Source organism: Phyllobates terribilis, unplaced genomic scaffold, assembly GCF_046119375.1.
Source record: "Phyllobates terribilis strain yellow unplaced genomic scaffold, ASM4611937v1 Scaffold_11__3_contigs__length_659146591, whole genome shotgun sequence".
Lineage (NCBI taxonomy): Eukaryota > Metazoa > Chordata > Amphibia > Anura > Dendrobatidae > Phyllobates > Phyllobates terribilis.
In genome coordinates, this window is record NW_027362771.1 from 548,938,764 (window position 1) to 548,966,398 (window position 27,635).

Genomic DNA, 27,635 nt, shown 5'->3' on the forward strand with positions numbered 1-27,635 from the left:
ATAACAGCCGGTCCGTCACCCCCCGGTGTATAACATCCGTCTCCTCGCCCTCCCGGTGTATTACCTCTGACCCCTGGCCCTCAGTGTATAATATCGAGCCCCTCACCCATGGGGTATAATATCCGGCCACTTGCCCACCAGTTTATAACAGCCGGATCCTCGCCCCCCTGGTGTATAACATCCGGCCCCTCACCCCGCAGTTTATAACAGCTGGCCCCTTGCCCCCTGGTGTATTACATCCATCTCTTCGCCCCCCGGTGTATTACATCTAGCCCCTCGCCCTTGGTGTTTAATATTCGGTCCCTTTGCCTCCGATGTGTAACTTCTGCCCCCTCGACCCCGGTGTATAACATCCGGCCCCTAGACCCCAGTTTATAACATCCAGTTCCTTTGCCTCCGGTGTATAACATCCAGCCCCCCGCCCCCAGTGTATAACCTCCTGTCCCCTGTGTATAACCTCCGGCCCCTTTGCCTCAGGTGTATAACATCCGGCCCCTTTGCCTCCGGTGTATAACATCCGGTGTATAACATCCGGCCCCTCGACCCTGGTGTATAACCTCCGGCCCCCCACCCCCAGTGTATAACATCTGGCCCCTCGACATCAGTGTATAACATCCGGGCCCTTTGCCTCCAGTGTGTAACCTCCTCCCCCTCGACCCCAGTGTATATCCTCCGGCCCCTCGTCCCCAGTGTATAACCTTGACCTCTTACCCTTGGTGTTTAACATCCGCTCCCCGTCATGCCATCTGCCTTTACTAACATGTGACAAAATGGCTAGTGTTAAAGATCTCACTTATACCAGCGCCGTCCTGTAATAGGAGCCGCCGGGCTAACAAGTCCGTTCATGACATTTCTTCCTCCTAAATCTTCCCCCATCACCTGTGAGTGATATTACTGAGAAGTGGAAGGAACCGCAGCAACTCAGCCACGAAGTAGAGACCCCGTAAGGTTACAGTGAGAAGAACCTGACCGGCCCCACAGAGCCAGAACCTCAACCCCATCCAACACTTTTGGGATGAACAAGAACGAAGATTGTCTCCGTCAGGTCAGAGTCTGACCTCACAATTGCTCTTCTGGATGAAGGTCTGGATGAAGGGGCAACAATTTCCACAGACTCCTCCAAATTGTTGTAGGAATTCTTCCAGAAGAGCGGGAGGTGATACATCACTGTTTATATACATGAATGCTATATACGGATGTAGATGGATTCTTTGGCCACACTAGACCTGACTCATAGGCAGGATGATGCCACGCCAAAACGAGCTGGCTGCCGACTAGAAGTAATGGACTCTCTAGTAATTTCCTGGGGGACAAACTATTGGGAGACGATTATATAATCTAAGTATGTAATATCATCTATGTCTCCGCATAAATTAGTCAAAAATACCCGGGAATTTATTCAACGACATGAATTGGAGAAGACACCATAACAGTAGCCACAAATGATTTCATGTTCCTTACCTCAGAGGTGCTGCTTTCCAAAAAGGGTCCCCCAAACATGGCGGCCATCCAGTCGCAACCAGAGATGAGAAGTGGTTTATGGGCATTTATGCTCCCGTCGTCCAGAACAAAAGTGACATCTAAAGGGGAGAAGTAGAAAAGGGAAAATTTCGGACAAATCCTATTAACTTATAAGGTACGACAGATTGTAATTGGAATTGATTCAGTATTTTTTTACAGCAAAATTAGTATTGCAGACAATACTCTACTACTCGGTGTAAAAAATACTGGAAATAAAGTATTATGCCATTCACATAGATTTGACAGCTCACATCCCATACATGTGAATAAGGTTTCTGGGAGACCATTTATACACATAGAATAAAATCTGGCAGCTGTGAAAATGTATATTACTTATATCCGCAGAATCCATATGGGAAAGCTAAGAATTAGTCACGGTGAATGACATCGGGTGGTTCTGCCGCACATCCATAGCAAAACTGCGGCAAAAACGCAAATCTAAGTCACGAATCTCTCCTACAGATGTAAATGGTAATTTTATTTTTTTTATGGCAACAAGTAAATAAGTCCTAAAATGTGTGTCGCATTTGGAAACACAATATATGAATACGTAAATGCCATAATATATATATATCCTTTATCTTTTCATGGTTCCACCAGACAATTCTCACCAGAGAAGATCCCTTTTGTCAGACACTCCTTGATACGATTGCTCCTTCTGACATGGAAAGCTCTAGTGATCTCTTGGTTCATGAAGGCCTCTCGGTTCAAGATATTTGCCACCATCATACGCAAGTCAAACACTTCCAAAAGCTCAGCAATGTGTGCCACCTCCATCAGCTCGGGCTCTCTTTCGTCCAGTCGGCCAGTGTACAAATATTTCAGCACAGCTCTGAATGGTCCAGACCTCACCGAGCTGTCCATCTTTACCACAGTTACCCTTCTGGCCCGGTAGCCAGGTGGCTCCTCCAGAACTCCACTTCGTATGCTTTCAAAAGCTCTGCTCCACTCTGACAAATCTCTATCTCCCTCTCTACCCAAAGTCCCATCACTGGCTGAGGTTCTCATTCCTCCTCCCTCCGTGTCCCCTGAACCCTCACAAGCATCAAAGCTAGAGGCACGTAGAAGGGGGTCCCTGGCTTGAGATGGTGGATCTCCGTCCTCCATTAGGAAAAGGTCACAGAATTTCGAGGAAGCGGTGGAGAGGTAGATGCGGTGGGCGTAGATACGAATTCTTTCTTGGACCACCAGCACCACGTCGGCACAGGAGGCTTCCTCTAAAAGGTGTCCAGGATAATCTTCACTTTGAGCAGGAGGATCAGGCACTATGATAACAGGCGGAGGGGGGCGGGGAGGAAGAAAGGGGGCTTGTGGTAGAGGTTTGCGTACACTTCTCAAGTGCGACTTCCAAAACTGTAAGTGGCGGCGAGATATGAGTGCCGAACGGATGGCGTTATCGAAAACTTCCTTAATGCCACATTGCGCCACCACGCTGGTTTCGTAATAGGGGATGCCAAGCTCTTTGGCTACTTCCCGACCTTTCTCTGGTGGAAGAATCTCTTGGGGTCGAATTGGCCTTAAAGAAAAAAGAAGAACAGCGATCAGAACATGTGAGAAACCATATGTAACCAAATTCCACCCAAATCCTTGGACTAACTCCAACCCAGTAGCTGAGCTCTTCTGCCTCATTTTTCTAGCGATCGTCAGCTAGCACTTGATCCGCCACCAAATCAGAACTTCTGACATGTAACTATGACAAAAAGTTTTATGAAACCATAAGTACACTATTAATAGGGCAGAATTTTTCTGATGGTGTCCTGCTACACAGTCCTCCTATTTGTTGGGAGTACCACCATTTTCACACTGCATTTCACAGGCTGTTTGGAGGCATAATCCTGAGGGATTCATTGATGTATATCTCTGACGAAGGCAATGTTAGAAGAAAGTGTAAAAAAGTATAATAATGGAATAGCACAACAACCTGAGCTACACCATACAGCAGGAAAGAAGGTATCCCGTCACATTCCAGCCTGATGAAGACCAAAAGGACAGTGTCTTGGCCTCTGCTTAGACTTCATTCTTTCTTCAGCGTTTGTTGATTGCGGGTTGTCAGTTTTTTTCAATAGATTGCGCACAACCACATTACGTTGTATGGGGCTGTTCACATGGCTGATTACTGACTACTGGTCCAGATAAAAAATGGCCTACTTTGGTCTGATCTTCGTACCAAAGTGGCCCATTGAAGTGAATGGATTCTCCAAAAAAGGGACAGCACAAGGATGTTATCTGAATGCATCCATGTGCTTTCCCTTGTTCACTGCTCAGAGAAAATGGGAAAACTTCCATTTTTTCTTTTCAAACAGGAAAAACAGATAATATATGACTGATAAAAATGGACGCCGAGATAAAATAAATGGATCCAGCACTCTAAAGAAAAAAGAAGACTAGATGCGGAATAAGAGAAAAGGTGAATAGGGGCCTAAGGCTATGTTCACACGTGGCGTTTTCGCAACGTTTTTTTTTTTTTGCTGCGTTTTACAATACCAGCAAAGTGAATGAGATTTCAAAAATCTCAAGCACACACTTGTTTTTTTTTCCATGTGTTTTTTTGGCTCCTACGTGCTTTGAAATCTGCAGCATATCAATACTTTCAGAGTTTTTGCAGCATTTTTCACCCATTATAATGGGTGTTTTTTTGTTTTTTTTTGTGGAAACTCAAAACTACAAAAATTGGAGCCTAAATGGTAGTTTTGTGCATTGTTATCACACTGTGAGGCATTACACTAAGGATCCAGCGGGTGAGCAGCTAAGCTGAGGAAGGACGACCCTTGAGCAGTGCCAAGTAGCTTCACATTCTTGGCTCAGAGTGGCACCAACGCACTGACATTTAGGATCGGACAGGTGTAAGGCAAGAGCTGACGGCCAGTGTTCGAGAGTTGTTCACTCATTTCAGCGTCATGCCAGCTCGCTGATGGATTGGCACTGATATGAGAAAGATATTATTAATTTAATTACCTACAAACCTTATAACATGTAAGCATACAAAATAAAAAGACAACCTGGCCAGTGGGCGTCGGGCGCGGTTCACTGCTTCCAGATCAGCATAGCGAAGGTCCAATTGGCAGCCAACCAGAATGACAGGTGCTCGTGGGCAGAAGTGCTTTATCTCAGGGTACCACATAGTTTGGACATGCTGTAGGGAGTTGGGGTTTGCAATGGAAAAACAGAGAACAACCACATCTGACCTATAAAAGACAACAGAAAGGGATCATGAGCATAGGATCCAACAAGGGTGGGCATGGACCTATAGAAGGTGCCGAAACCCAGGTCTGTGCTTAAGAAGGTCCAAACACTCATCTGGCACAAAAAAGACACCAGTGTAATAAAGTGCATGTGATAATTGGTGAAGTAATTACAGATTTTACAATTGGATCCAAGAAATGAGACATTGGATGCCGAGCGACACCTTTGAAGGAAATATGGTATAGATTACTCAGCCTAAGGCCTCGCTCTCACTTGCGATTAAATTGGACGAATGCAATACGATAAAAAATTGGATTACATCGGACCAATTTAATCCTATGATTTTGTGCTCAGTGGCGTTTGTTTTTCCAGCTCCGATCTGGCTGGAAAAAAATTGCAGCATGCTCGATTGCATGCTGCATTCAGATCGCACGCACCCATATAAGCCTATGGGTGCGTGTGAAACATCGAACTGCACTCGGATATCACCCAAGTGCAGTACGATTCCCGCTGATGCCAGCAACAGAGGAGATGGAGAAATTGATTTCTCCATTCCCTCCGCAGCTGTGCTGCGATCCTCCCTGTGCGAGAGGATCGGAGCACTGACATTCGACTTCTGCTCGCAGCACAGCAAGAGCGAATGTCACTAGTATGTCACATCGGATACCATATGCTAGTGGGACCCCGGACTAAAATATGGCTCGGCCATGCCTCGTTACACCCTTTTCAGCTAAGCTCAGGCCACTTTTTAAAAAGTTGGCGAAGCGGGTTGGAACTTGAACTTTTGAACTACTATGCATTGCACAAAAAAGTTGTAATATTTATCCTACAGTTTTATATCAGAATTTTGTTGAAAACTGTTTGACGACGAATTGGGGCCATAAGTGTTATATTTATTCTGCAGGTCAAAACCGATATGATGATACCCCATGTATACATATATTTTGGGGTTTAACTACTTTTGCACACAAGAAAAAACACTTTTGATTTTTTTTTTCTTGGCCGCAATATTCTGAGGCCCATAACTTTTTTTTTATTTTTCCATAGACAGAGCAGTGTGATTTTGCGATAGGGGGTTAAATACATTGACCTTATCATACCTTCCATATGCGAATCGTCTGTCTTTATGGTGGTCTCCAAAAGTGTCCCAAAGCCTTAATGACACACTGACATCATCAACGACATCTCGGGAGCGCTCTAGCACCTACCGCACGGAGGAAGAGAAAGACGGTAAGGATATCTCAAGAGAACGTCATAAGTCCCTGATTACTTCCCTCGTTATAGGGGAAGGTATTCATGTCCCATAATTAACTCTGCACATAAGTTTCAAGGATTCACCTTCTGGGATCAGTGAGCATGGTATAAGAAGAAACCAGTAAAACCTAGTAGAATGGTCTCCATGAAGATGTTAGCTCGGTTTTGTGGATTTAAAGGGGTTGTACAGCTTTCAGGACTTTTTTTTTAACTTAAAGGGGTTGTCCAGGCTTGAGGTTCAAGTCTGCAGTCACTGTACACGACTGCAGACTTATGAATCCTCATTGTGAGCGCTGTAAGGATTCTCCAATGCTGGGTGCGGGAAGGTGCGTGAAAGCATGATTTGCATACATGCGGTCACATACCGACTAGACATGTGCGGCCTCGCTCAATACAAGTATATTGAGCGAGGCTAGACACGTCTAGTTGGGATGTGGCCAGAAGTATGCAAATTGCATACTCACATGTCCGCCCACTCCCGGAATTGGAGAATCCACTATGACGATTCACAAGTCTGCAGTCACATAGAGTGACTGCAGACTCGGACCCTAAGCTTGGAAACCCCTTTAAATGTATGTATTTTGTCTAAAAATGAATATTTTCAATTGGGTTTCATTAAAAATGTAATTAACCACTTGACCTCAAAGGTCCCTGTGTTGCACTGTCTATAGTTGGCTGCAGAATGAGATAACCGAGGATCTATCAGTAAGCTCTTTCTGACAATCAAATATTTTTATTTGTTTTTATTTTAGCTCCTCTCAGCTGTTATATGATCACATCAAAGTTGAAGGTGCCAGGAAACAACGAGCCTGGAAAAGCAAAACGGTGCAAAATTTTTAATGAAACCAAAGTGCAAAAATTATTGATTTTTTAGCATGAAATACACGCTTTTAAGTAAAAAAAAAATGTGATCCCCTTTAAAACCACCAATCATTATACCCACTTATGCAGGGACTACCCCCAATACTGAATAGTTACCTCTTGGCACACACGATACTGATCTATGGCCCAGACAGTTGGCACATGTGTGGCAAGAAGCTGGTATTGTGTCAGGGTGGCATTACATGCCCGAGCACAGATCAGACGAGTCTTCCCGACGGCGTTGTCTCCGACCACCACACATTTTATCGTCTCAACATTGGGACGCTCATAATCCATATCAGTGTCCAGCAGCTGGGATCTGTAAAATGGAGGAAGGAAGAAAGACAAAATGAGGTTGGCAGGCGGATTGATATGGGATCCTTACTATCATCCACTCACGTGGTGCAAACTGCAAAATAAATGTCACATTCAACCACAATAAAAACACACAATGGGGCAGATTTATCAAAACTGTCTAAAAGAAAAGCAGTCTTTGTTGTCCATAACGACCAATCACAGCGCAGTTTTCATTTTACCAGAACGGTTTTAAAAATAAAAGCTGAGTTCTGATTGGTTGCTATGGGCAACTGTCCGGTTTTTCTATTAGATGATTGTTGCTTAGCTAAGGCCTTGTTTGTTTAGGACACGGGGACAGAACCTTTATCATAAAGGGGTTGTCTGGTTTAGAAAATCAAATTTTATACACCCTGTTTGGGGTCCGGAGATAATAGAGGGGTCCTCAGATTAGGATCCCTGTGTGGAGAGCAGTAATTAAGAGTATTGCTCCCTCTTGAGAACATGTCCTATCTTATATTACACTAGAGAGCCCAATGATTTAAAGGGGTTGTTCAAAACAAGTTATAACCTATCCATGGGACACGGTGGGTGTCTGACCAATCATCAGTGGGACACACACCGACACCACATATGCTTGATTGCCACTCCATTCATTTCTTATGGGGCTGCCGTGCCCTGTGCTCAGCTTTTTCCGGCAGCCCCATAAAGAATGAATGAAGTGTCGGACCAAAATGGAGAGACCGTATTTTTCCATTTTGTAACGGTGATAAAAGGTGGGACAAAAATTCCTCACTGGCAGGTCCCAGAGGTCGGACAGTCACCCATCAACACATCATCACCTATCCTGTGGACAACCCCTTTAAAAAGTCACTGTGTAATGCTTAATTATCCCTGAGGTGGCGCTTTAGAAAAGTTCAGCATTCGATAAAAGTTGATGAAAGTGAACGATTTCAACCAAAACAATAATTCATCAGATGAAAACTTAAGAACGAACAATGGTTTTAGCCGATCGATTACACACCGCCATCGTATGAAATTAAATTGGGCATATTTGATTATTTTTCGGCTGGTAGGACAGCATCATGTTATCTAATGTGTATGGGGCCTTTACTGCAAGGTTTCCGCACTGGGGTCCCATTAGGAGAAAACTTTGTGATCAGCTGATTGTCATGTAGGGACTGTCCAAAGTGGAGAACCCCTTTAAAATGAGTTCTGTTGCCTATTTATTGCCATCACATCAGGGTTGGACCCAGAACTTGTTGCCCTCTGGCCATTTTCCCCCGATAGGCAATTTCGACAATCATGTTCCAAGTACGGAATGAGATGTCCGGACCGGCCGCAGGTCCCCTGATCCAAATTCCATGGCCTCATATATAAATATAATCAGGGGACCCACGGCCAGTCCGGACATATCAATCCGTGCTCAGATTGTTAGGCTATGCTCACACGTTGCTTTTTTGCTGCTTTTTTCCTACAGGCAAAAACCTGATCACTTGGCAGTGAAAAAGCTGCAGACAAAAAGTAGGTTTTGCTGGGTTTTTTGCTGTTTTTCTTGCTCCGTTTTTTTCCTGCATTTTTCAGGATCCCAAAGTTCAGCTTTGCTTCTACCATACAAGCATGAACAATACAAGGCGCTAGGCCACCAATGCAAGATGTATGTGACACCATAAAACATTTTTTGGGAAAAAAAAGGGCAATTTGATCAAATTTTTTAAGGGAAAAAGTTTTCTTATGTCTGAAAAATAGTGATTATTCTGAACAAAAAAAATTCATGAAAAAATACACATTTGCAAATGTAAAAATAGCAGCAAAAAAAACAACATGTCAGATGTGTAAAACTGATCTTACTTGTTGCCCTGATTTTGGATAGAGGTTCATATAACCTAGAGAAGGGCACAGGGCCAGCCTGAGATAGCCCCTTTTCTCATGGGACCCACAGCTCCTGCATAAGCTTCTAACTTTTGGCATTTTAAACTCCCCTTCACATGTCTCTAAAGTTTCATTACATTTAGCACTTTATGTGGTTTTCCCCATGTTATATGCATTAGCCTGCAACCTTTTACAAATCTCTCATGGCTTACAAGATCTCTGCTTGCAGCCAAGGAATGGAAAGGATCTAATGTGTCTCACTGATGTGACTGCTTTGTAGCCAGTTGGTAACTTGCAATAATATAATGGACACTGATTGTTATCACGGCATAGTTCTGCCATGCTGGGCACGCTGATTTATTATTCAGCTGCCAAGGGATAATCCAACAAGGATTTTGTTATGTTTCTTACAACAAAATGGCCACTAATCCCTCAATAAGGACATTAAGTGACCTGTATTACTTGTACGGCCGGGCCACACTAGGTACAGCCCATAAAGCAATGCAACCATAATGCAGGCCAGATTTAACATCTGTATTATGACCACAAGTCTGGCCTGATTGTGAGTTTACCGGCCACTTCACAGATCTACTGCATCCATAAAAGATGTGTAAAACTGCCTAAAAGGAGGAGCCCAGAGGAGCATCGCATGGCCTATAAGTCTCCTTACGCTGGCATGTCACTCGCCACATGGAGAAGCATTATTGCTTAGATCCCAGTCAGAAGCCTCGCACCTAGCCAAATCAGATCTCATGCTTTGCACTGAGGAGGGGAAAACACCCCGAAACAACGTGTCTACAAATGGAGATTCTAGTTTGGCTTTTATCCTAAATCATATGGCAAGGGTCGATATTGACTTGTAGGATTGCTACTTCCAATAGGTGGTGCTATAGTTCAAGTCCTCTTTCTGTTTGAAGGTGCAATTTGCAAACTGGCCTAAGACACATGTGAGTTTCACGGTCTGTGTATGGACTGTGACTTCCAGATCGGCTGTGGGTCTCCTGACCCGAATTAAAAGCTCTCATAAACATACTGTATATAAGACTGTTGAATTCGGGTCAAGAAACCCATGACTGGTCAGGCAATAATAGTCTATACATTGACCGTGAAACTCATATGCACAAAACCAGCCTCAGGCTCAGTGCACGCTGCGTCTGAGGCTTGTTGGGAAGTTTCACCTATATATTCGTCTGATGTAAGGCTCCGGGGTACATACAGTATATACATTACCCATAGGGGCCCATTGTAAAAAACAGAAACACACATACTGTGCGGAGTACACAGAAAGCGAAGTCTGAAAACAAAAAAATATACCAACCTATAGCGCCCAGATGGAAGCCAAAAGGACACTTTTTTGGCCCCATAAGAGCCCTAGGGATATGTTGAATGTGCGAGCTGTATACTACTGTTCACACAAGCAGATCTGATGTTCCAGTGATATCCGGATAACCTGCGCATGTCTAGATGATACAAACTACAAGTCTCAGAATGCAATACACTCACCTATATATCTATAATGACATGATAAAAAAATAATTCTATATACGGATGTAGCAGGGCTGCATATATTACATGTAGCCGGCCCGCATTGTGACATGGCACGACTCAAGCAGGTAGCACTTCTCACTTCCACACAGGGATGTGATGTCTATCAGCCACCTGCCAGGTCTCATGCATGGCTGGCATATATATCATGCGCCTGTCCTATTGCTTAGACTACATCAGAGGGGGCACAATACCTGGTAATACCTTGCAAAAGACAATGGATGCCACTTTAGCACCTTTCACTTGTTCATGCAGAAGTGAGAGATAACCCCTTCTATTATTGGGGTGCAGAGATTGCGTCTCACCCAGAATCCTGCAGAGCTCCAAAAACTTCTGCCTCCCCATATTAGGAGACCAATACTATAAGGTACAGAATAGTTGGAGGGAGTCTTTTTTAGACTCCGCATTGGTTCCCTGGATATAACAATGATTTACATAAGACTGCAGGTTAAATTGGGTAAAGAATGAGCAATAATGCAGCCCATTGCCGTACCCAGACCATTTCAGCCTGCTATATCTGCACTGTATGACAGTGACAGACAGGCTCGGACTGGCCCATTGGAGAAGCGGAGAATCCTCCGGTAGGCCGCCCCTGTAAAGGAGTGCTAATAAGTAGTGCTATTACACAATTTGCAGAAAAAGGTATAATCTAATCATTCATTAAACAAGCTAGCTAAATTAATATTACATAGAAGCAAAAGTAAATTTGTGTACTGGGGTCGGGATATTTTTGTATGTAGCTGAACAATGGGTCCCAAGAATCAATATTATCAGTGAGCCTTTGCCAAGCTTGTCCGACACTGTTCTGTACGGCAAGTATATTTGAATTATGCCACTGATCGGATTAAAAATCGCATAACTTCCAGCTCAGCATTTCTAAGAATGAAGACTATTGAAATCCAGGTCATAATACGCTGCAGAATACGGCGTCTCCAGGGCACCGTGCCTGGTTAAAAAACAATAACTTTCTCTCTCCTTTTAGATTATGCCGAGAATCAGGTCACATTCTTACGACTGAGGATCAAAGTTCGGGAGCGAAAGAAACCATCGCTGGAAAATCACAGGACGGGGGGTCACATACTATTGTAAAATCACATAAACAGTACCCCCCCCCCCAATCATAGCATGTAATATAAATCACAAGACCCCATAATAATAAGTCATCATCCACCGACATCACACACACAGATGATACTAAACCCAGTCCCAGTAAGGCTTGTCCCATACATGGCAGCCATGTTGTCACCCGCGCATCCTCTCTGCAGTCCGGAAATCGTCAGGCCACGGCTATGGGTGTATGTGCCTAGCTATAACTGCACATGTATAGCGCTGGTGTGTGCATGTATCCATCTATGCCAGCACAGGGCACACACGTCCACGCTGCACGCTGTGTGTATGCCCGATGGTGTGCCCTTGCAGATCTGAGAATAGATCCTGTGCCTATGGGATGGCACTGTATACGCACGAGCGTATGCTTGTTATGTCACGTTATCAGTGCCGTGTTAGTATGCATTATGTATCAGTGTGTGCGGTGCAGCCTGGATATCAGTGTGGGCAGCTGTGTCTATATATCCGTATACTGCAGCCCTGTGTCATGATGCAAGTGTCTGGAGCTGTGATGGGCGCAGGTTGCGATTCCTCATTTCCAGTCAGGAGGTGTGTGTGTATATGTATGAGAAGATGTCTTTCTAACCAAGGGGAGGAATTCTATTGTAACTGGATAGGAAAGTCTTGGGCGCCATCTGCAGGCGCCGTGGCGTTATAGACATTTTGGGAATAAATCCAGATGCAGCTGCTGCAAATGATCAGGATGTTCTTTATTTAATCTGCTGACATCAATGGAAAAGAAGTGGCTGCTCAGAACACGGTGAACCGGAGCGGCGATCACATCTCCGAAGTCTACGCTCATCCGTAGAGAAATCCGGATCAGAAACGCAGCTGCCAGCAGAGGGCACAGAGGTAGCAGTCGCATCCGGGAGTTAGGGTATGTGCACACCTTAAGTATTTGGTGCAGAAATTTCTGCACCATTTCTGGATCTCTTGGCAGGAAAAACGCTGGTAAAATAGGCGCATTTTTGATGCGTTTTTTACATGTGTTTTTGGTGCAGATTTTTCCCCATTTATTAGTATGAGTGAAATCAGCAGCTAAAACGCTGAAACATTTGACAAGCAACAGATTTAAATCTGGAAGGAAAAAAATAAGCAGCATTTGGGATTCTCATTCACTTTGCTGGCATCAGGAAACCTTTCAGGTTTTGTGACAAATCTGCACTGAAAAAACGCAGCGAAAACGCAGTGTGCGCACACAGTCATATTTGACATGCTGCAGATTGAAATCTGCAAGGTAAAAATAAGCAACTTTCGGGATTCTCAATCACTTTGCTGGCATCAGGAAACCCTTCATGTTTTGTGACAAATCTGCACAGAAAAAAATGCAATGAATCTGCAACAATGTGTACAGGCCCTTATTTTGCCACATAGGTAGACACTAGAATTAGTGTGAATTGATTTGCTGAAACGAGTCCATCAGCTGAGTCTGTATTCTATGGCCTCTGGACGGGAGCCTTGAGGACCGCCTCTGACCTGTCGGCATCCATGGCTTTTCTTTTGATTAGCCAGCTTGGCATGACGTCATCAGTGCAGCGTGACACACATCTGATGTCATTCCAGGTCGGCTAATCAAAAGAAGAGCCAGGTCAAAGGTGGCCCTCAGTGCTCCCGTCCTGCTGCCACAGATTACTTAAAGGGGTTTTCCCACGAACAAAGTTAATTTTAATCAACATTTTAATCAATAGATCTTGGAATAATAATAATTTCCACAATTGGAAGTGTTTAAAAAAAATGTCCCTATGCTGAGATAATTTTATAAATGTGCCCCTGCTGTGTACTGTGTAATGGCTGTGTCTGACCGTACAGGAACATGGTCTGATCATACCACAGCTCCTGGGGAGGGAGGAGACAAAAGAGAGGCTATAGATAGAATCATTTGCGATCCTATGCTGTCATTTCTTTCAGGTAAAACATTGCTTAAAAACAGGCAGTGAAATGTTTTATCTCACAGAAAGAATCAGCTGTGATCCCCTGCTGTAATGTCTGTATACTTTCTTTTCCTTCCTCCCCTCCCTGCCCAGGAGATGTGGTATGATCAGACCATGTCCCTGTACGGTCAGACACAGCCATTACACAGTACACAGCAGGGACACATTTATAAGAATATCTCGGCACAGGAACATTATTTTTAAACACATTCAATAGTGGAAATTATTTTTATTCCAAGATCTATCAATTAGAATGTTCTCTGTTTGTGGGAAAATCCCTTTAAGTTTAAACGCCAAGACTACCACCCCAAGGCTACATTCACACAGGCCTCAAATTGTGGACCTGACCGTCTCTGTGTGTGCCGTGCGCTCGTCCACGTAAATCAGACCAGACGAGGGCAAGCTACGATATTGTTTTTCTGCGCGGACTCTGTGCGTGTCACATACTTACGCGGTGCCACAGAAAATGCCCTCCTCCTATCACTTACAAATCCATTCTGTCCGTCACTTTCAGCTCCCACCTTGGATCGTCGGGATTCATTCCTGGGAGAACTACATTCTGCTTTACTCTCTTACCCAACCCTACACTTTTGGATATAATTGTATGTTTGACATTTGGGTGTTTCCTAAATGATCCATTAATTCTGTCCAGGTCATATAGGTTATGTAGATAAAAAACAACAACAACGTAGCAATGCATAAAGAGCACTTGACATAATAAAACTCTTAAAGGGGTTGATCAACAGTAAAAACAAACTTTTTTTCCTAAAACAGCGCCACTCTTGATCAGGCGGCATTTGGTATTGCATCAAGTTGAGCTGCTTTCAGCTGAGGATGAGCTGCAGTACCGCACACAGCCTATGTACAAGAGTGGCGCTATTTCTGCAAACACAGCAACCTCTTTTTTTCCCCGTCAAGTCCTTTAATCAAAAGAATAGAAAAAAAATGCATAAATACTTTATGGTTTATCCTCGGGTTTTTGCAGTGGATTTTGGAGCATTTTGCACTTTTCTCCCATAGCAAAATCTCTAGAACAAAACTCTACTGTGTAATTAGGGGTCAATTTACCATGGAAAACAAGGAAATTAGCATAAAACCTGGCAGTAATTCCCCCGGTTAATCCTTATTAAAGTTTAGTGGACTCTTATTACATCTAATTATAGTAAATGCAGGAGTCCAGAACAAAAGGCGCAGGTTAAATATTTACACCCCCGACCATGTGATGATTTCTTGGCCATATGAGAAGACTGGGTTTAGGGTTGTTAGATTTGAATATTCATGGTATGCAAATATTAGCAGGCAGTGCATGCTGGGAGTCGCATTTACAACATTAAGTTGCTTAGGAACGTACAGGCTTGGAAGGAGATGAGGAAAGGGAGAGCATGTGAGAGAGGCAGGGCTGGAGGAGAAGGCAGGAGACGTGACGTGGGACGTTATATAACACCACGTACGGTTCACATAAGGTAATGCCAGGCAGCGTGTTGTGCTAGAACAAAGCAACGGGAGAATCTGACACTTCCTATAAAACATCGTCCGTAAATAAAACTCCTTAAATCGTCCACCTTTAGGGATAATTTATTTTTTTTCTTACATAAATGCATGTATTTTTGGCGAAAAATCATTTTTGTAATTGGGTTTCATTAAAAATTCTGCACCGTTTGTCATCTACAGCCTCCTGTGTTGCTCTGTCTATTGCTGACTGCAGAATGAGTTAACTGAGAATCTGTCAGTGAGCTCATTCTGAAGGTCCAATGGTAGTTTGTACCTCTTTTTTTCGGAGCTCCTCTCAGCTGATTTATGACCACAGACCACATTAAAGTTGAATGTGAAGGGAAACAAAACGGTGCAAAGTTTATAATAAAACAAAATGGCAAAAAATTATACACAAAAGTGGACACCCCCTTTAATTACATCTAATTTAAAGAGATAATGTCCTCAGTAGTGATCCAGCTTTCCCAACTTCCGGAATAGCAGACTATGATACACATGCCCATCACTTATACTGTGACAACCCCTGCAGGAGCTGTAATTGTTATTGCTAACGGTTGTCATTTCTTAAAGGGCTATGCACGTCAACTCTCCTTGAGAGAGCTCTCTATAGGTACTGCACAGCCTTGAAGAACCTCAAAGTCTAGCGATTAACACAGGGTCACTACCTATAGGTGGCACTGAAGAGCTGGATGTCAGCAAAGGGAGATTTAAAGGGGCTGTCCAAGACTTAGATATACTTGGGATAAGTCATCAGTATCAGATCGGTGAGGGACTGAACATTTGACAGCCGCCAGATATAAGCGGTATACAGAGCCGTATAGTCCAGGCCGGTGCCCATTGAAGTGAATGTGATCTGAGCCGCAGTACCTGAAAACGGCCACTACGCTGTGCTGTTTCAGCTCTCAACATCGTTCAAATCTGCTGATTTTGGGGGTGCCAAGTGTTGGACCCCCACCCATCTGATATTGATGACCTAACCTAGGTATAGGTCATAAATATATAAGTTCTGGACAACCCATTTAAGTAGGAATAAAACAGATATAGCCAAGGAACCATTGAATAAAAGTTTAACAAGCAGTTACCTAATATCAGGTGGTTTTCTAATAGGAGGAAATGTTCTTCTCACACTGCTCCATAGACTTCCCGCTGTACATACTATGCATTGACTGACAGACACGCCCCCTCTTCTTAGTGGAGGAGCGCCAGCCAATCCTAGAGCAGGAGGCGTGTCTCAGACTACCCAAGCACATCCTATGCACTGGGTGATCTGCCATGTTGGGGGAAAGAAGAAGAGCCCAGGAATTAGCTGTTCTGTGTCAGAATAAAAAAAAGGAGTGTGCTAGGTGAGTTTATCAATCACTCCCTTGAAAATGCTAAGCTTATATGTCAGACTGGAGGGCCACTTTAAGTGTTACCCACCAATCCAGATTGAACTTCCGATGCAAAACACAATGTATATCAATATCAGGATTTCATCACTTGCGAGAGTTATTCTAATAAAAAGCATTTATTATATATGCATTGGATGGGTGATAAATGTTATGTTATAAACTCCTGGGACCACCATTGATGGCTAGGATGGGGGACCTACCACTCCATTAAAGCTCCTCCTAGGCTCAGACTGCGAAAGAACAGGACAATGGTCCCCATTCTAGTTTTCGATTATATGTTTTTACTTTCTAAACCACGCTAGACCACCAGGAGTATGACGGTAATACAACCACTAACCCTACAGCTATAATTTCATAGAGCAGACATAAATGTGGAGAAATTCCACATTGGAAATTCGTTCCGGGGTTTTTCAGCCGCTTTTCCTTTGCACCACTAGTTTTGATAAACCTCCCCTTTCGGCGAAGAAACTTTTTTTTTGTAATTTCTCCAAGTATGATAAAATCGGATGACACTCGGACCAGACTCTGATCAACCTCGGATCAGAATAATCAGTCTGATTTTCTCGTACGCAAAAATAATCGATTGTCTGAATGAGGCCTTAGTTTCACAATTCTTTAATTCTCTTATTGTTTTAAGTGGGGGCGCGTCAGATCACAAGCAATCCAGGAGGAGCCATAGTACTTCTCACTCAGCTGCACACATGTTGGCGAAACGCAGACTCAAGTGGTGTGAATCTTTAGTCTAAGTGCCCCAAGCTGAAACAACTCATTATAACCATATATCATGGAAATAATTCATAAAATGGTACATATAGATGTCTTAGGGAACCCATACACATTACACTAATGTCGGCTGAACCTGCCGATATCGATAGGTTCAGCCAACTGTTGAATGTGTATGGGGAAACTGGCCGACTGATGGTTTGGAAAGTTTTTGATCGGATGACCTGCCTTAGAGGGGATGTCTTCTCCTCCAGACCCCCCATGAATCATCCTGGAGGACCTTGTCTGCATAAATGTATGGGGTATTTGTCAAAGTAACTTCCACATGATGCCAGGACACATGGTTTCCCAGCAGACATTCCCTATCACTCTGTCTTCTTCCCATAGCGTATCCTGCCATCTCTTTTTCAGATAAGGGATGCACACGTACCCAACCGTCCACAGGGTTCATGTGATTCATCAGACCAGACACCTTCTAATGCTCCATGATCCAGTTTGTGACCATAGTAGGGGCTTTCGATGGTGGCCAGGGGTCAGCATGGGCTCTCTGACCGGTCTGTGACTGTCCGGACTCCTTCTGTGGGATCGGCCCAGACGGCTTGCCTTCCCTACCCACGTGCATCAATGACCCTTGGGCGTCCATGACCCTGACCTCGGTTCACCTATTGTCTTTTCTTGAAACACTTTTCTACGTACTGAGAACACCCTAAAGTACTGCACATCACTAAGCACAGATCACTACATCTGGAATTTTGCACTTTCACCACTTTCACTATTACACATTTAGTAAACCTGTCCCTCCTTGTGTTTGCACCCAGGCTTCTTCTCCGGTTACGTATGTGTAATTGTACGAGACGTGAGCTCCGCACACGCCCTTATCTTGCTCCATCCAGAAAATGCCAGTCCTGTCTTGTGTCACATGGAAAAGGGACAAAGAGATGCTGAGAACAGAAAAACATCCTGAGGAACAGAGACCGTGACGTTTCTGGGTAATGACCATCAATCAGGACACGGAGATCTCTGTATACAGGGGTGCGGTACTTGTGTATTCGTGCCAGGGGTTATTTTTTTTACAGCTGACCGATGAGAATATAAATTGGGTGCCCATAGAAAGTTCATTCAGGACTTGCAGATGATATCATTCCCCTCAAGCATGTGGACCCTGTAATCAATGGGACCACCGATACCTTACAAAAATAATAACGGCTTCCCATCTGTTCAATATATTTCCAGTGATGGATTTCTTGAAGGTCATAATGGAGATGATCCATGGCAAGTACCCTGTCCTCATCGCATTTAGCGTAGGGTTACTCCACCATGTGTTCGCCATCCGAGAAAAACGGTCCGTTCTGATCAGAGTGGGATCCGCCATTGTGCCAGTCCGTGAAAATCAGACCACACTCGGATGATTGTTGAATGGTCGAGTGCGATCTCTTTGCAAATCGTGCATGCTGTGTTTTTTTTCCTCGGACCACTCATTTCGAGGAAAAAAATCGGACACGTGCACGGCCTCACTGAAAACCTTTGGTCCAAGTGCCATCCGATGGTTTGACGGATTGAACTCGGACCGAAACTTATGGTCGTTTGCACAAGCCCTTAGAGTTAGAAAGTAATTAGAATCGCGTTGTTCTAGTCCGGGGGTCCGGTCCTCCATGGCATTCGGTTTTTACTTCTGTGCCTGGCATCCTGGGCACCTCTGACCATGATGGTGCATGAGTCCTTGTCACCAGTTCTCCTGCAACGTTGTGATGTGCCTGGCACTGTGACATCTTGACGTGGTGTTGCCCAGGATGCCAGGCTGATAATGACGAGGCACAGAAGTGAAGACTGATTGGTCCAGACTGGACGGTGGACCGGAGCAGCACAAATCGAATTGTGATTCGGATGTTTTCCAAGTATGGACCTGCTGTGGCTCTCCTGACCTGAACTTCACCATCTCATAGGCATATTTGATGCTGTCAGGTTCAGGTCAGGAGACCTGTGGCCGATCCGACCATTGCGGTCCTTAATTACAAGGACATGTGAATGAAGCCTTAAAAAGTACAAGCCATATATCGCTCTTACCCATAAATCCACATGAATTTGAAACTGAAAAACTGAAGATTTCCAAATCCCCGGCATGCCCTGTCTGCTACGGATCCCTACTGCTATTCCACTCTACATTGAAATTGAAGAAAATCTTTATGTTCTCCGTCCTAAAACCCGACTTTTATTTTGCATCCTTTCCTAGCATCCATTTACCAATAATCTAGAGCCCACATACGACATGGCCGTCCTCAGCATGCCTCATACCTCAGTGTTTTGCAAGTTCACGGTGACTGACAGGCTGGATATTGCATCAGATGACAGCATGGCGGATTCCACTATGTGCAGATGACTGGTCCATTTTTACACTGTTTTCTCTGTATCGTCTGATCTTATCAGCTGCAGAAGTCGCTCAGTGACATTCTGTTACCTGCTGAACTCACAACCTGTTCAGACCGCCTGTCACTAATGGCCGTCTCTCCCTCCCGGGAGGCTCCTCTACATGGTCACTATGAGCTGCTTGCACAAAGGGTTATTATATATGATCGGTACAATTTACAAAACACAATCATGTGCCCATGAAACTCATCAGTAGCCATCACTCGACCCCATACATTTTGCATCGGCCAGTATAAGGGGGCTTTTAAATGAGCGCCGATCGACTCATTATATCACCAATCACCGATCGTTATGGGCAGAAATCCATTAGTGTAAATGCAACTTCATCCTACGTAAAATGTTGAATCTCTTTAGATATATTTCCCAGACCCAATGAGGTTGGTATACTTGTTCTGAAAATGCATGTCAGAATAGCTGGATAATCCTGCTATTAAGATGAGTCCAGCTAAAGAGTGAAAGAACTCATGATACAAAGTGTATTTAGTCTCTGCCCATCCAGGCTGACTGGCAGCTGCAGCTTGTACTGAGTAGTGTGAGATTTCAGCAGCAACAGGGAGCAGGGACACTGAGGAGCTGTCAATCCGGTTAGGTGGGTGCGGAGTCAGCAGAGAGGAAGGACACTCGGGAGATGTTAATCCGACTAGGTGGGCAGAGATTCAGCAGAGAGGAGGGACACAGAGGAGCTGTCAATCAGACTAGGTGGGCAGAGATTCAGCAGAGAGGAGGGACACAGAGGAGCTGTTAATCAGACTAGGTGGGCAGAGATTCAGCAGAGAGGAGGGAAGATCAGGAGGTGTTAATCCGGCTAGGTGGACACAAAATTGGGCAGAGAGGATGAAAGTTGTGAATCTGGCAAGGTGGACAGAGATTCAGCAGAGAGGGGGACACAGAGGAGCTGTCAATCAGACCAGGTGGACGACACGAATTTAAACTTTCAAAATTAATTGTACAGCCATTTTGCTATGGATTATCTAAGTAAGCATACCAGCCTCATCAGGTTTAAGAGATCTACTTAAAAGGGTTGTCCAGGACTTTTAAAAATATGGCAATGTGTTTTAATGATAAATAGAAGCTTCTTTCTAATTACCTCCTGGTGCGGTTTCTGCCTGTGAGCGGCACTATCGGTGGCCGCTCACAGGCAGCACGTGACCCCCTCCCCTGACGTCACGTCAAGTGAGGTGTGACTCAGCGCTGGGGTCCCCGCGGTGGCTGCTAAGTTGTGGGCGGGGTTATTCCCCGCGTCACACCCAGCATCCACCGCGCGCTTTCCCAATGAATGGGGACAGGGAGAGTGCGCGGTGGATGCCGGGTGTGATGCGGGGGTAAGCCCGCCCACAACCCAGCCGCCACCGGTGGAACATGGAAGAGGGACCCTCGGCTGCAGCCTGGACTTGTTGTGACATCAGCGGATGTCCGAGCCGGCTGCAGCCGGGAATCACGTGCTGCCTGTGAGCGGCCACCGATAGCGCCGCTCACAGGAAGAAACAGCACCAGTAGGTAATTAGAAAGAAGCTTCTATTTATCATTAAAACACATTGGCAGATTTTTAAAAGTCCTGGACAACCCTTTTAATAATACAAGCAGTTTTACAATTAAATCTTGTGATCGATCTGCTTTCAGGTTCAGCTTGCAAGGTGACGCCTGCAGCTTGTGAAAAACTCATGAGGAATCATTTTCCATATGGGAAAAAAAACTAGTAATCTCTCTTACCTACAGAAAAAAACCGAAGTACTGAGCGGCCTAACCTTACAGACGGCATGTCAGGGAGGGATGACATTACTTCCGTCGGCCATTAATATCTTACAAGATCGACCTGAGAGTCTGGCCAATTAAATAATTGTCAGGGAGACGTCTGGTGCATATTCCCAGCCATGGCCTTTACCCTTAATATAAGAGCTCTCCCGTCATGGAGGTCACGGAGGTCCATGCTCACTGAATGCATCTGTCATGTGTCTGATTGATCCTCTGTAGGCCGGGGGTCACACGACCGTATATGTTCTCCATCCGAGAAAAACGGTCCTATAAGTTTGATCAGTGTGTGATCTGATTTTCTCGGATGTGAAGAAGAAAAAAAAATAAAAATTTCTCCATCTTCTCCATTCTGTCTCTCCGTGAAAATCAGACTGCACTCACATATCATCCGAGTGGGGTCTGATTTTTTCCACGAACCCATGACATGAATGGCCGAGTGCTATCTGATAATCGGACACAACTCGAGCGCACTGCGATCTGGACTGAGTCGGTCTGAGGAAAAAATCAGACAGGTGCACGGCCCCATAGAATAACATGTGATCCGTCAAAAGGAAGGATGGCGCTCGTATCATTTTTACGGTCACATACACGAGCCCTTAGGACCAGTCAAGATATCTTTTTCCCCATCATTGCCAAGATGCGGCACACATTGTGGAAATGTCTGGCATTGTAAGAGGTGACATTGGTGTTACACATTGTTTATGATCTGACAGATGTGTATAGTGCCGTGACCGGGACATGATGGAGGTATTCACATATTCCTAACATACTTGGAAGAGAACGGCATGTCTGATACTTCTGCCCCTTATTACAGTGCGCTACGTCCCATATCTGTCACTGATCAATAATACAGCGGCTGAGCCATATTCACACTGTCCGTCCACCATATCTGGGTCTATCTGTGAGCTCCCTTCATAATACTCACAGGGTAGGAGTCAGTATATGGTGCTGATATAGGTAGAAGGGGCTTTATCTAGACTGGTTCATATTGGAATGAGCAACACCAAGAAGAATCAGCTCCTTAAAAGGGTCGTCCGGCCATAGGCTACTAGTCTGCAATCACTCTATGTGACTGCAGACTTGTGAATCCTCACATCGTGCGCACACTGTGACCTGTAAGGATTCTCCGGTGTCTGTAGCAGGCAGGCACGTGACCACAAGTATATGATTTGCATACATGCAGTCACATATCAACTAGACGTGTCTGGCCCCGCTTGGACACATCTAGTTGGAGGGGGACCGGAAGTATGCAAATCGCATACCACACATATTCTCACACAATGCAGATTTGCTGTGAATTTTCTGCACAGATTTAGTAAATAAGTAGCTGAAATTTCAATAATTCTCATCTCCACAGCTGAAAATTTCTATACATAAAAATCTGCATCCTTTGCGTGGAAATTTATTGCAGATTTCAGCAAAGGGTGAAATCTGCACCTAATCCGCCCTAAAATCAGCCAAATGTAATACATGGGGATTTTGCGGCAGATAAATTATGGTATAATCTGCAGCAATCTTCCTACTCTATATTTTAAAGAAAAAATAATTTGGAATTTACAGATTTGTCATTGCGGAAAAACTGATCATAAAAAAAAGGAATATGCTCACATTACCAATCCCATGGATATGCTCGCAATGTTTCCCCGCCGGTCTCTGTTTCCCGGCCAGTGATGACGGGTAGATCAGCAGCGGGCACATTTGTCGCTAATCTGGCTGTACGGTGTACGGAGTGCTGCTGTATACCTTCCTGTATGTACATTATCTGGTTGACAGGGCAGCTTTATGTCTCCAGACTTCCAGCAGATCCCGTAATTAAGATGCCAGGATTATCCTCTGTGTGAATCCTCTTCTGCTAATCATTGCTAATACACTCATACTAGTACGAATGGCAGCGGCATTAATAATGGCACATCTCAGCTGCCGCTTTCCAGAACCACAGACTCCATTTATCACATCATTTTTGTTCTCCTGATGATCCGCTTCCCTATGTAATCTCGTGTATCTAGACGAAGGTTTCCGCTGCAGCGCGGCGGCGTTTGCGATTTGAAAATAAAAAGCTGTGATATTAAACTTTAATTTAACTACAATGGAAAAAGTTGGTTGGATTTTTTTTTTTGTGATTTTCGCAAGGTTGCATGAAACTAGAAAACATTAAAGTTCCCAATGAGTTGACATAAGATCACATTACATTTTGAGCCACTATTAGATGTATATGGTAAAAATAACCCCTAAGATACATACACCTCCAACGGAAGCGACATACCTGAATGTGCAGGCATACTGGGATACGTCACCCATAACTATACCACTTTCCTCAACGTATAGACACCGAGAAGACCGGAGCAAAGTCCAGTAAAGCAGTCCTACATGCTTATCAATATGAAAAACAGATAAAATACCACTTTTTTGTACAAAAAAATCTTTTTGAGCAGAATACACATCATCCAGAATCCTTTTCCTTCATCACCCTTTGAGCATTGGTGTGTCCCATCTGATAATGTTGTTCTCTGTCCGGCTGAGACCAGCAGGTCCACAAGCGATCGTCGCTAACATTACTGTCACATGTTTCCCTTAAAGGGAATCTGTCGGTAATATCTACTCTCCTAAGTCGCCTATATGGGCATGTAGATCATAGGAAGGTGAAAAAAATGATATCTTGATATTTGTGATCCGATGTCTTATTCCCGAGAAATCCATGTTTTTCTTAATATGTAAATGAGCTGTTAAGATCTATGGGCCGGAGATAGATCTCCCCGAGAATCTGCCTCCAGAGCTTATTTTAAATGAAAGGAGGAATTACCAGAAAATGTAGAACAGGAGAGCAGATTGTCACAAAATTATACTCACAAAAGAGTTTAAATGCACAAAAAATTCAGACAAGTGGCACGTCAGCTTCTATTCAACCCTGGGTTTCGCCTATAATCTTCTTCTGGGGAAAGCCAATATGCAAAATCCAGGTTCGGTAAATCCCAGAGGATGCCTTGCTTTATGTGTAATTCTTTATGCATTTTACAATATTTCACTTTTGTTAGCATAACCCCAGAAGTAAACGGCCCAGCAGTGCTGCTCTATGTCCAGTTGTTCTTTAGAGGAAGCTCATGACAAAAGTGTTGGATCTCTTGTGTAACAATGAGTACCAGCAAGATGGAAAAGCACAGTTTACTTTCGATCTTTATTAAACTCACAAAACAGTTTAAAACCCATAGAAAAATCACACATGTGGCACGCCAACTTCTACTTGACCATAGGTTTCGCCTGTCAACTGTCAAGTCTCATATAGCGCATGGTATACTTTTTTTTACTAAATATCTTTGTATGAAATATTGTTATTTAATATGTTACTCCATATTGCAAAAATAAAGTTGTACCTATATACTGGTCTGACGGGGTCCAAATGGTCACGCTTTTAGCCTCTTTTTGGTAAAATAAGCTTTACGGATATGCTTAGCGTATACGATGCAAGGTTTTCCTGGCACATTTGCCAAGAGAAGAGCTATAATGTGATGTGAACAGAAGCCTTATTGTCCTGCTGTTCATATCAGATGGACAGAATTGATTATCATGACCTTCACTCTATCAGTAAACTATTAAGTATTTAATGACATGCAGGCCAGCATGTTGGCTCAGGGGTTAGCGCCGGGGTCCTGGGTTCTAATCCCACCCAAGAAAACATCTGCAAGGAGTTTGTATGTTCTCCCCATGTTTCTCCAAGAACCTGAGTTTTGCATATTGGCTTTCCCCAGAAGAAGACGACAGGCGAAACTCAGGGTTGAATAGAAGCTGACGTGGGTTTCCTCTGGGTACTTTGGTTTCTTCCCACACTCCAAAGACATAATGATAGAAAATTGATATTGTGAGCCCCAATGGGGACAGTGATGATGATGTCTGTAAATCGCTGTGGAAATAATGGTGCTATATAAGTGAGAAAAATAAGTAAAATCTCAAGGTTGTTGGCACTCTGCATTACGTTTCCCAGTATACCCTCCTACTTCATCGGCACATTGAACTTCTATCTAAGTTCCTTTATGAAGATGCACAAAATCCACCCATTGTGTACATTATTGGACACCTTTCAGGTCATTTTCATGAAAGAACGATATTCACTTTTGTTATGTAGCCACTTAGCATTGCCGTAATGCCATCTTGTGGGTCACAACCAACATTGATGTGAAGCAGAACCAGACTCAAATCTATTACATGTCCTAATACTCATCAATATTCAACCAAGGACCTGGATGGAGAGTCATAGTGCCATGGGTTGTATGGGTGGATATGGTAGTTAATATATTAACGTCAGTCAAGCATCATCCGCAAATATCAAAAGACTGACGGTCACTTCCCAACAGAAAGACATGTGAACAGGTGCAAGCTAAGAGAGTCACTCCTGTCTGCCGCAAAAAACCATTACAGAATGATGATTTACAAATCATAAGGCAATGCATTGATGGGGGCATGATAAAATATCATATTTGGTCAGGGTCGCACGACTGTAGTTTCTCTCATCCGAGAGAATCAGGCCCGTTAGGCTAATCACACTCTGAACAGAGTTTGATCAGAGTGGGATCATAGTGTATGCGATTCTCTTGGATGAGGAGAAGATGGAGAAAATAATTTCTCCATTGTTTCAATCTGTGGAAATTGGATGGCACTCAGATGTCATCCGAGTGCAGTCCGATGGTTTCCACGTACTCATTGACTTGCATGTCCGAATGCGATCCGAGTATCAGATGCAACCTGCGCATGCTGTCATTTTTTCCCCAAACCGGCTCTGTCCGAGGAAAAAATCAAACATGTGCACGGCCCCATAGAATTGGTCCGAATGCAATCTGCTGTTTTGTCGGATCACCGATAATACGGTCATGTGCACGAGCCCTCAGGCTTAGTTCACACGACCCTATAAAAAAAACTTCGAGTAAAAACTGACGATTTTTCATCCTTTTTCCTACATCAGCAATAAATAAAACTTACCAGACCAAAAACAGCTTCCTGTGTTGAGAACTGCAATGTATCAGCAAAAATTGGGCACCGTACGTTTGATTAAGAGACATGTGCATGCTGCAATTTTTTTTAATGCGATCCTTGTTAAAAAAAAAAAAAAATAGACATCTGATCAGCCCAAAGGAATAGTACTGGTCCGTGTGAGGTCAGGTTTTTTTTAGGGCTTCTGCAGACGAGCGTATAACTTGGACGGGTGCTATCCGATTTTTATCGGGTATCACACTGACCCATGTTATACAATAGTGCTATTTCCTCAGTCCGAGTGTCGGTGAGAAAAAATATCGCAGCATACACTAATTTCATCCAGGTCTCACACATTAATGGAAAAATCGGATCCCACGCGGACCATCAGAGCAGCATCCGATTTTTACAGATTGAATTCTATTATAAAACTAGGAAACTGTATGTGATCAAGTACATGGTTGTATGAAAACGGATCGCACACGGACGTAAAAAATGGATACATGGATGAAAATATGATGAAAATTTGAGAAAAAATTGTCCGAGCTTTCTGGATGAAAAATTGGACAGTTTTTCATACGTTCGCCTGCAGGAGCTCTTAAAGGACAGTACTCGGATTGAAAATACGGTCATATGAATATAACCAAACTATTACAAATAACACAGCACAAATACCAACTACAGTAAAGTGGCATTTTTCCAGGGCTAGTCAAAGGGTGGCATCCAGGTGGCCACACATAGTAGTTTCCTACTGGTGTCCAACTAGTTTCCATTGAGCTTTATGACTATAAACTAGTATTATGCTTTGCTTACATAGTGCCATCATATGCCACAGTGCTATACAGACATTATCACTGTCCCCATTAAGACAATCTAGATTCCCTATCTTTGAAGTGGAGTGTGGGAGAAAACCAGAGGAAAACCAAGATGGGGAGAACATACAGACTCCTTGCAGATGTTGTCCTTGGTGGGATTTGAACCCAGGACCCCAGTGCTGCAAAGATACAGTGCTAACTACTGAGCCACCACACTGCCCATAAACTATGAGGTTTATGTTATTTTCAAGCCACTGAAAAACTCAGGTTAAGACCAGGAGTTGTCCGACTGGCTCCTAATAGCCAAAGGCTTCACGTACACATTGGAGAAAAAGTCGACCATCTGTGTATGGAGACCTTCTAGTTGAAGAAGGATTGGGTTGGTTGAATTTTAGGGATACGCTGCTGCCAAAGGTATCGCTCTACCCCTTGAAAACACACGGACACTTGAACAAGTCAAAGTTTTGAATGCATGGGCAATTTGGGAGAGATATCCACGTTCCAACCTAAGG

At 43.9% G+C, this 27,635-nt stretch overlaps 2 protein-coding genes across 5 annotated transcripts in view; one reads left to right on the forward strand and one right to left on the reverse strand.

Moving 5' to 3' along the window:
• RHOBTB2 (Rho related BTB domain containing 2) overlaps nt 1-27,635 on the reverse strand; it is a 48,399-nt gene that overhangs the window by 12,787 nt on the left and 7,977 nt on the right. For 2 of the 4 annotated variants that reach the window (XM_073654017.1, XM_073654018.1), the window contains 5 exons: nt 6,937-7,138; nt 5,805-5,908; nt 4,521-4,706; nt 2,133-3,037; nt 1,462-1,580 (listed from right to left, as the gene is read on the reverse strand). In XM_073654017.1, coding sequence (XP_073510118.1) covers nt 1,462-1,580; nt 2,133-3,037; nt 4,521-4,706; nt 5,805-5,908; nt 6,937-7,138 — 1,516 coding nt within the window. Of the gene's footprint in view, nt 1-1,461; nt 1,581-2,132; nt 3,038-4,520; nt 4,707-5,804; nt 5,909-6,936; nt 7,139-10,303; nt 10,426-11,757; nt 12,235-27,635 lie in introns of those variants that run through there. The other 2 variants (XM_073654019.1, XM_073654020.1) reach the window with 2 other exon arrangements.
• PEBP4 (phosphatidylethanolamine binding protein 4) overlaps nt 12,317-27,635 on the forward strand; it is a 110,756-nt gene continuing 95,437 nt past the window's right edge. Inside the window, exon 1 of the mRNA XM_073654025.1 lies at nt 12,317-12,514. The gene's annotated coding sequence lies outside the window, so the exon portion shown is untranslated. The remainder of the gene's footprint in view (nt 12,515-27,635) is intronic.